Here is a 10543-nt window from a genome sequence, read left to right on the forward strand (position 1 = left end):
AAGAGAAGAGAAGAGAAGAGAAGAGAAGAGAAGAGAAGAGAAGAGAAAAGAGAAGAGAAAAGAAAAGAAAAGAAAAGAAAAGAAAAGAAAAGAAAAGAAAAGAAAAGAAAAGAAAAGAAAAGAAAAGAAAAGAAAAGAAAAGAAAAGAAAAGAAAAGAAAAGAAAAAAGAAGAAGAAAAGGCGCTGATCAGCAAGAGCTCCCTACCAGTGCTGTTTGGACGATGGAAAGCTCTAGATAGAAGCTGAGTTCATCATTTCATGGCCTCTAAATATAAATAAGTGGAGAGATTATATCCAAGAATTATTACTATAGTAGAACAGCCTGTGAAAGAGACAGATTGTTGACATTACAAAATGTACTTCGTCTCAGATATGTCTTTGGTAGTGAGAAGTAAAGTTCTTTCCCAGTTTCACATTTCTGTTCTTCAATGAGCTCTGAAGCCAACAGATTTGGTTTCAATTATCAGCTGAGAAGTATAGAACTTCATTATTATTATTATTATTATTATTTTTAAAATAAACAAACACGTTAGAGCTACAGGAGGGGTTTAAAGAAAAGGTGTAAGAAATCTTTCCTTGACCACTGCAGCTTAAGGACCGTTTGCTGCTTGTGCAGAGCACTGCTCCTAGCCTCTGCCAAGGCTCCTAGGGCTGGACAGAGCAAGCACAAGCAGGCTTGTAGCTCACTGGAAAATGCTGTTTCTCTGTGCATTAAGGCAGTACTCTTGCTCATCTCATGGACTGTTGTATCACAGCCCTCGTATCGTACCCAGCACCACTTGACCGCTGCAGCTGAGATGGTACAGCGGCCCTCCCGCCGTGCTGGAGCCTTGCTGCAGCCCTCTCAGTGTAACTCGGCTTGCGGAGCGGTAGAAAGAAACACAGCAGCTCAAAAATAAATGACGCACAGCTTGTAGCAAGTGTTTCTCCTGCTGCTTTCTCCTCTAACGTGTGGAGCTCATGCCTCGTATCTAAGCAACTCCCGTCTCTCGATACGTGATTGACGGGCCATCTCTGCTGCTACCACCTGTCTGGGTGCTGATACCGGCACTTATCTTATTTAACCAGCTCTGTTTGCAGAGCACCGGTGCTTTGAAAGAAGCAGGAGCAACCCCACCTTTCTCATACATGACCTCCCTCCTTCCCTTGACCTTGGTTGGGGCTGAGGAGCAGCTGAAGACAGGCCTGCGTGACATGGCCGACCCGTCGGCCATGAGCGGCGGGGCCTTCGTGGAGCAAGGGGACCCTGCCGGAGCCATGCTCCTCCACCGGCAGTAGCTGCAGCAGGGTTCAGGCACGCTTCGAGGCGGGGGCGAGTTTCGGAATGAATATGCAGTAGAGTGGCAGATAATAAATCATACGCAAGGAAAACAAAGAGCGAACCAAGCCATCCCAGAAGCTGTATGGAGGCAATCTGTCCGTCATCAGCCTGCAGGTTACAACCCAGGTGTTAACAGGGCAGTATATTTATTACCTCATTATTATTTGCAGTAAGTCAATCCAGCCTTTAATTAATGCCCTCCTCTCTTCCCCCAGACATTGGCCACAATGCTTTCTTGGAGCGTATGTTTATAAAACTACACACTGTGCTCAGAAGGGAAATTTAGAAGTGTCTGCATGAAGCCTGCCTGGCATCCTAACTGCTGCTGTGAAAATCATGGTGTACATGTCTGATGGGCTGAGAATTGCCAGAATACCACCTTGTCACGTGCCTGATTGTTTTGACCACTGAATTCCTTTATAAGTGTGTGTGTATAGACATAAATCCTACTGCCTTTCCTCTCCCTGTGCCTTCGGTGGGGGCTCTCAGTTAAGGCATTTTCATACACTGTTCAGTTTCTTTTCTGCAGGAAGATAGCTGTGCACCTTCTCATGAGATTTAGCTGATATGGTGGAGGTGCTCTAAACTGAAATGAAGCAGTTTTTAAAGAAAATTCCACCCAACTTCCTTAAAAAAAAATATAATGATTCTCCATTCACCTCTATTACCAGTGGAAGAGAGAAATTACTGTGCAATTCGGTAACCATTCAGCTACAGTCATGAAGAATGAAGAGCTGGGAGCCCTTTCTCCTCTGGCTGTGCCCTCTAGTGAGGCAAACAGCCCCTGGAGCTCAGGATGCTCCTCAGCTGGTATTGTTGGAGCGTGCACTCCTGTAAGAGTCCACTGAGATCCATGGTGCCATGTGGCTAGTTTGCCTTATGCATGCATCATATAATAAGTCCTAACTCACTGAACCAGCTGTTTGATCATATTTTTTTTCTTTTAAATCAATTTTCTTAAATAGAAGCAGTTTCAGTGATTTGTCTCAGCTTACTGAAGCTACTTTTTGCTTTCCTACACAGCTCTGTTTTTAAAAAAATGTTTCCAAGCTTAGAGAAATGAGCCTGTGCATCAGTGGTAACACATCACAGCACTTCCGTTTATGACACAGGGTATGTTCAGTTTTTCCCAGACAATATCAGTCTGTCATTCTTGGAGAGGATACTGTAAGCATAATCCATCCAGAGACATCTCTTCCAGTTTCTGAAGTTTATTGTTAATGAGGATGCACATAGGATGTAATCACTGGCAGGAGCCTCTGCTTCGGGGTACAGCAAGGCCAGCAGACGAGTGAGCGGCCAATTTTATCTGGCTGTTCACTCTCCCTTTTATCAGAGCTGTTTGGCTGGGGTTCAGGGGTGTTAGAGGGAGCTGCAGAGGCTTTGGATTGCAGAGTTGAGTGACAAGGTGTGAGAGGACACGAGACAAAACCAAAGAGCAGCAAATGTCTATGCGTTGAGAGAGGCAGCTTTGCAATTCACTGCAAAAGCTGAAGTGCTTTTTGTTTTGTTTTGTTTTGTTTTTAAACCCTAAGGACTACTGGCAGGGCTTTGCTAAAGAGATACAGGAAGGCATTGTTCCAGTAGGGCTGGTCAGAACTAGCATCCGTTTGTAATAACCTCTATAACCTCATTAATTTGAAGATGTTTTGCTGCCAGTGTGACACGGCTTCAGCATGCTGCTACCACAGAATAAAACAGAAGGAAAGTCACCACGTTTTAACATGAGCAGTGGTTATTTATGGCAGGTGCAGGATGTTTGCAGAGGGTTGTGGAGGATTTTTGGTGTCAGAAGGGAAAAACTGTTTAGCAGCCAGGGCATTGTGGCAATTTGAGACTTCTCATGGCCAGCTGTACTAGATTAAGTGTTTAGTTATCTGCAGCTCCAGTGAAGTCCTTGACAGCACGTGGCGTGAAGTACACTAAGCCCCAAAGAACAGCCACGCTGTGACGTGTATGAGATCAGTGTTCCTTGCACAACTTACGTGGGAGCTGCGCATCGCTGCCGGCTCTGCGCAAGTGGCAAAGGACATATCTACAGCGTGCAATGGGACCTGCGGCAGGGGCTGGACATAAGTGAGCTCCAGGATGAGTTGTGTGCGTGAGATGGATTGCATAGCCATGCTGACAAGAGCTGTATGGCTCTGGAGACACTGCAGCTGCTGCTAGCTCAGGTGTCTGTGCCCCCCGTGCTGCTGCACAGAGCTGGGCTAGAAAAGGATGCCTGCATCAGTGTGTTTGTTGGGTTTTGGTGGTAGGTGAACCAACAGTCATTATAAGCCAAATTGCTGTTCTAAATCAGGCAGTCATTGAAGACAGAGTCTATTATCCCTTTTATTAACCTTTTCCAAATGGTTTGATAGCTCCTGGTTCCTTCTGTCACCTGGCCCCAAGAGGACTACAGGTAAGAGGCAGTCCCTGTTGGAGCCAGGTGTCATTCAGGTGTCATCAGCACAAGTGTCTGCCTCACCTCACCAGGATAAAGTTGACTTTGCCACCGTGGCCCCATGTTGTAGTGGCAAAGACCTTCTTTCATCTAGCTGTGTGAAAGGCAGCAGCTCCTCAAAGCCTTGACTTCTTTCTCTTGATCTGAAATGTTGCCACTTTTCTGGGGAAAAATTTACCTTTGGAACTTGGTTTTGGGACTGTCTGTCTCCAGGCTGCAGTGATGACATAGGATGTGTTCAGTCATCCTTAGTCTTCTTTACCCTTTAAAGTGTTTTTAAAAGGTATTGGATCAACTCTGTTTCTGTTTTTTCTTTTATCCTGCGCAGTGTTTGAAAATAAAGATAAGATTGTGATCATCATGGAGTATGCAAGTAAAGGAGAGTTGTACGATTACATCAGTGAGAGGCGGCGGCTGAGTGAAAGAGAGACAAGACATTTCTTCCGACAAATAGTCTCTGCTGTACATTACTGCCACAAGGTGAGCAAAGGATTTGATATTAAAAAATGCTGTTTGAAGGCTGAGTAGTGATTATATTTCAAAGCACGTCTGTGGCAACAGCATTCGTTATTAAGTATGACAGCATGTGATTATATCAGTACACAAGAAGAGTGAAAGTGCTACAGTAGTTCTCTGCCTGGTTTTAAAGACTAAGGGTGTTTTCCTGTGTTATGGCATACTACCAGCCACACTCTTACATTAGCCCTACATCCCATTTTTCCTGTGGTAGTAGTTCTTGTGACATAAAAAAACAACTAACTACATTAGCTAGAAAAGGCATTACATAGAAATTCTAATACATTAATGTTAATATATGGAAATTAATGATAATTCACAATTTCAATATGCAAGTGAAGAACTTTATAATGGGATATAAAATACATGAAAGCAAAATAGGCTGGAGAAAGCTATGAGTGTTCAGCTTTAGCATGTACTCGCTCCAGATAGCTGGAAATAACTTTTCCAGATGTAGGAGGAGCACTAGAAAGATACCCTTTGCTAATGACTTTATCCATCATGGTACCCAGCAGAATGGCAATGTAAGCAATTAAACCCAAAGTAACTGACTGGCTGTCATGGACTTTTATCCCTGCTGCATACAGCCAAAACCTACATGAGGCTAAAGGCAACGAGCAGCTAACACAGGCTTTTATTTGAATTCTTGAACATTTTAATCTCCATTTGAATTCTGATAAACAAGGCAGATTTTCAAAGTCCTCGCTGTGAAGCACTGAAAAGGTGCAGTGGCCTTTTTGGTGCAGTTAATTTTTCCCCAATTTCTTTAAAGAAGTTTCTCACCTAAACTCAGCTTGTTCACTTTCATCCCTAACATTTACAGTCTTTTAGGATTTTAACTCCACTGATCCACAAGGCTGCACATTGGAGGAAGGAGGGCTTTTGTAAGGACTAACGTCATTGACAGATATTGTTTTCTGGTGCCTGGGAAGAATATATTGCTTTCATGCAGTGGGGGCAGGATCCGGGCTGGAATTAAGTTCTAAAAAGACCCCCCCCCTCCCGCTGTTTTACGGGCTTTGTGGGAGGACAGATTCCAGTCATTCTTCCTTTAACCACACACCAACTGACTAATACATCGCCTGTCACTAGTCACTGGGCCGTGAGTGTTATGACAGTGAAATCAGCCCTGAAATGCAGATGCAAAGACCACCCTGCCAGCTCACCTTTGATTTGCCCAATAGTTTATTATATTCTGTTTCTTCCTTCCTTATTTCAGAATGGTGTTGTCCACAGGGACCTAAAACTGGAAAACATCCTTCTTGATGACAATTTTAATATTAAGGTAGGATTCTTTCTCTCATCTTCTCGGAATGGATTTGCATGTTTTGTAACATTTTTATCCAAGGTATTAGAAGAGCCAGTGTTATGGCAACAGCTACTAAGCAACAGCATCTGGCAAGAGGCTCAGGGGTGTGGAGGTTGGGGAAAGAGCACCACTGGTGGCAAGTCAGACACACTAAATGAAGCTGTGCAAAATTTGGGGGAGGAGGCCCTGTCCTTCCACCCAAAGACCACGATTCTCAAAGCAGTATCTATTTTCTGGTGGAAACAGCAGCACGTTTTGTGCAAATGAATTTATTTTACGAATAGAATTAGTGCTGAGTGCTGCTGGGGCTAGAAAAAAAATCCTCTCCTGGTCTACAGGGTTCAAGTGCCTCCTACAGAACACTCTGAATGTCCTTTTGATCATGGCTGGAAAATAAGCAAAGAGAGTTTCAAAATAAACCTAGTAAAGCACATGTGCTTCATTAGGAAGTGGCCTTGGAACTCCAGACACAAACGTATACTTTGGATAGTGATGTCAGTGATGTCATTTCCATGTCATTGCTCCCCAGTGAAAGCATGGGAATGACCTTTTTTCCTTTCTCCTTCCATTTTTGCTAAAAGCTGCAATGCAAAGACAAATAATGCAGGGATTAGCGAAGATTTCAGGTGGCTGAACCTGTTTCACTTTCAACTTTGTTCCTGCCAGGCTAGCTGGGTTCACTGATCTGCAGGCAAACAGACAGAGGCAAGGACGCCAAAGCATTTCTGCTGACTCTTGGGCATCCTTCCTTAATTAACAAAGCAAAGCAATCAAGGAGCTGTCTGCGTAGCCAACTAAATAGTCTGGATTTTCGTTTTTTCTCTGCTGAAAGTCCTGAGGCTGCACGCGCTGCCTCCCGCTTACGCTGGAGAGATTGTCTTCATTTTAAGCTGATGTGCAATGGAAATGGAAAGTAGCATATGGTAGCCACCATCTGTGTAACACTGATGACAGAAGCTAACTTGGATCAACTGGTGGATTAAAGACACATAAATATGCGGTTTCTAAAAATAGGCTTTTACAGAAGGCCCATCCTATGCAGCGCTTGGACATTTTGCTGTTAACATCCCGTGTCAGAGCGAACCTCTCCGCTTCTGTTCCCGCAGCGCCGCTCCCTGCGGCAGCCCCAGATGGTCTCAGCAGCGCTGAAAACAAAAAGTCGCCTTTCTAGGACATTGTATACGGAGCAGGCTTCCGCAGGCAGGATGACCTTTCTTTCCACATTACACACCAAGCTATCTTCCCAGCTAATCAGGGAATTCTTGAGAGAAAAGAGGAATTTGGGGAATTTGCTAGCTGCGGTGGCCTGGATCTCGGCACTGTAGTCTTCATATGCAAAACCAATCACTTCCCCGAGCCTCTGGGGAGCTGTGCTTTGTCAGAAGGCTCAGCAGCCTCCCCTGTCTTCTTTCTGGGAGCCTGATCTTCCTGCAGGGGCGAGGGGGAGGATGGGGACCCGGGGCCTGCAGAACCACAGATGTATTTCAGCTGCCATAGAGACGGGCACTGCTGTGCCAAGAAATTCAGGTCAAACCGTATGGACGCACCTTTTTCACGAAGGCTGCCCTTCGTGAACTAAATGATGTTTAAGCTGCCATGTGGGTATTTTGTGTATTTCCAGCCTTTTCCCGGTTACTCCTCTGTGGACTTTAGAGCACAGCTCAGTGGACAAGGCTGCCTCACGTGGATGGGAGGCTGCAGGCTCTCTAGCTGTCCCCTGCTAACAGTATCCACAAAGTCTCAAGAAGCCAATAAATAAAACGAGCTTGGGAAGCAGTTTGTATTTTATGCATCTCACTATCAATAGTGTTTGAATGTGGGTTACTTCAAGAGGCAAATCTTTTTTTTTGTAGTTTACCTTTTTTTTCCCTTTTTTTACACCTTTCCTACCTCACGACTAAGCTCAGCTTTGAATACTCGATGTTAAACATACCGCAGCTGTTTCCTTGATCCTGAAGCCTTGCATGCATTACTGTGGTTTCTGTGTTACTTGCACAGAACGTTACTTCCTACTTTTTCTTTGTTTCACTAAACAGTAACCGTTGGCAAGGAAACACATATGGAGCTGTAAATTATTTATTGGGAGCAAATCTATCAGGTCCTGATTCTGAGATTATGTATATAGTTTATTCTTATATCTGGTTTATTCAGGCGGAAAAAGAGAAATATGCAGTTTGGGGGATGGTATTGACCGATGGCTTCAAATACTCAGTGGAAGACGTTTTCTAGAAATGGAGGGATAGTCTTATCTGTACTTCTCCAGTATTTACATTTCATTCAGTGGATTACAAGGCACTTACAAAATTGGCAGTTTGATTTTAAGAATGACAAAATGAAAGGAATCCCTTTGTTCCTGGGTGCAATGTGCAATTGAAAACATGTTTCTGAAGAATCCAATGATCTAGATGCTATGGTATATACACAAACATGTCATAGTAACGTGAGGATAAAATTAATAAGATATGGTAAAAATAGATCCGTGTAGAACAACTCAAATAGTAATTCCAGGACAGGAAATAAAGAGGACAATTAATCCATCAGAACTTATTTTCCAACCTAAAAGGGCCCCAAGCCATTTTACGTGATATTACAGTAACTTGGAAACCATTCGTAAATTTTAGCTATAGAAATGAAGGTCATGAAACGGTGTTTGGAAACATAATTAGCTTTTTTTCTTAGGTTAAAGTAGTGAGTAGAAGTCTCTGGAAACAATTGTGTTGAAGTATAGCAACTAGGAAACACCAGTGTCTGAAAGCTGACAAAATTTGCAAGTTTTGAAGAGTCCTGCAGGTCTACAGGCGAGAGCTGGAGGGTGATGAGGGGGAGAAAGTGATCTGATCAGTGTTATGTAGTTATGTTTTTCAGGGACTTGGTCTATGTGGTAATATTTCCTGAAAACCATTACTTAAAACCCCTAAATGCAGCAAACACCAATAAATAAAATGAGTTTTAAGCACTTAGACTGAACATGCACCCAGATCTACAGGGTACAAGGGTTGAATCCAGCCAATTCGTCAAATGCTATCTTGCCTGGCTTCTTCCCAGATGTACACCCAACTGTGGCACTTCCATACTCTGGAGAGGATATCTTCTTTCATAATCCTAACGCAGCTGGGATGGGCAGGGTTAGACAGGTAGCAGGGCTAAGGCAGCCCCAGAGCACTGCAAGAGCTGCCTTCAGCTGGTGAATTGAAGAGCTCTCTATGGAAGAGGTTCACACCAGCTTTAGGCACCTGCCCTTTGTGGTCTTGAAAAAAAAAGCCTAGAATCCTTTATTTTCTCCATGAGTCTTGGAGGGACTGAGATCCTCGTGTTTGGTTCACTCTAGGGATGACTTTGCTAGAAGTAGCAGTGGGATGAGGGTGTAGTTGCCTCCTTTAGCCCGTAACTCCTGCAGACGGCCTGGTGAGGACCACATGCACCCCATGCAGCACTGCAGTGCTTCCCCAGTGCCTAAACCCCCCAAACTGCACGCAGCGAGCTGCAGAGAAACTTCTGCACGGTGTGGCAGCCAGGGAATGAATTAGTGCCTCTTGCTATCCAAATGCTGTGTCCCTGTCCTGTGCCACAAGCTACCCCAGGGATGCCTCTGTCACGCTGCCCGGCGCGACGGAGAGAGCCTCCTCGCTCGCAGCAGGGCTGTGGCGGCTCCTGGACTGGGAATTGCACCTAAAATAGATGTCTAGCAGAGCTTGACGCAAGCTGCATGATCAGCCCCAAAGTGATAGAAGGAGACAAAAACGCAAGTATAATAGTAACATAATCCCACTAAGTACACTTTCTCTTGGGCTGGTAAGGGGACACCAATCAGACTAACCACTGAGAACCCATGAGGGTTTCGTATGTGCAGGGTAAGTGTATGTAATTGGGATTTACCTTGCTGGAAGTCTCACCCGGTGCACATGCATTTCAATTGCTCTAAGAGACTTAATTATTTTTCTGTCTACAGCACAAAAAGACAGATTCTTAAGGGGGGCAAAACCGACAGTTTTCCACAAGTGCAAACCTCATGGAATTTATAGTCTACGCTTAAACAATAAATTACATCTGGTTGATCAGAGTAACAGTAAATACGAAACATTCACCTCCTGAAGTGAGGGGAATAAAGCCCACTTCCCAGCTCCTCCCAATTTAGGAAGTTTTTTGACTTGATGCCTTAGTTCCATTTAAGTGCCAAGAACATGAAGTAATGTTGGCTCCTATTAATCTTGTTTTGGGGGGGGGCATGACAGTTTTAATGGGAAAAGCTGATAAACATCAGTCTGTGAGTATGGGAGTGGACTGTAACATAAATACTCTTTTCCTGAATGGTCAAAATGAAAACATAAATGCCCAGTCTGAGAGTTTCTTAGTGTGAACAATGGTATGTGTATCCCTATATATATTCATGCACATCTACACGCATTTTATACATTCCATGGTGTTAAGGGAATGTATTTTCTTAAGGAATCACACTGTGCAGTGTCTGTCCTTGTCTTAGCTGCATCCTGAACTAAAATAAAACTCAGTGACCAGCACGAAGTTTCAGTGCTGAAATGATCCCATTCTTCCCGTGATTGACAGGGCACACTTCATAGGGCTTAAAACCAACTTCCTGCAAGCCAGTCCGGGTGACTTGATAAGAAAGTGGAATTCAGAGCAATTAAGTGCAATCTGAGCCATGAGAATATGTTTGCAGACTGCAGTTGTACACCAGCTGTTTTCAATGACATTCCAGCCATACAATGATGATTTTACAAACCACGTTTATTTAAGGGTTGAATTTTTTGCTGTGGGATGATGATATGCTGTTTGGGGGACTGAGCAAATTCAAGCCATGAATGGACGTGGTGGAATGAATTCATATTAATGAACAGGAATTGGCTGCTCTTTGAGCAAGATATCGTGAATCCAAATTGTCAGTGGAATACCTGCACACACCAAACATCAAAACAGGAGAGGGGGAAGTATG

The 10543-nt window shown here is 43.9% G+C and overlaps 1 protein-coding gene across 2 annotated transcripts in view; it reads left to right on the forward strand.

Moving 5' to 3' along the window:
• NUAK1 (NUAK family kinase 1) overlaps window positions 1-10543 on the forward strand; it is a 48783-nt gene that overhangs the window by 30854 nt on the left and 7386 nt on the right. For both annotated transcript variants that reach the window (XM_035341016.1, XM_035341026.1), the window contains 2 exons: window positions 4096-4247; window positions 5503-5568. In XM_035341016.1, the coding sequence (XP_035196907.1) occupies window positions 4096-4247; window positions 5503-5568 (218 nt within the window). The remainder of the gene's footprint in view (window positions 1-4095; window positions 4248-5502; window positions 5569-10543) is intronic.

This window comes from Oxyura jamaicensis, chromosome 1, assembly GCF_011077185.1.
Source record: "Oxyura jamaicensis isolate SHBP4307 breed ruddy duck chromosome 1, BPBGC_Ojam_1.0, whole genome shotgun sequence".
Taxonomy (NCBI): domain Eukaryota; kingdom Metazoa; phylum Chordata; class Aves; order Anseriformes; family Anatidae; genus Oxyura; species Oxyura jamaicensis.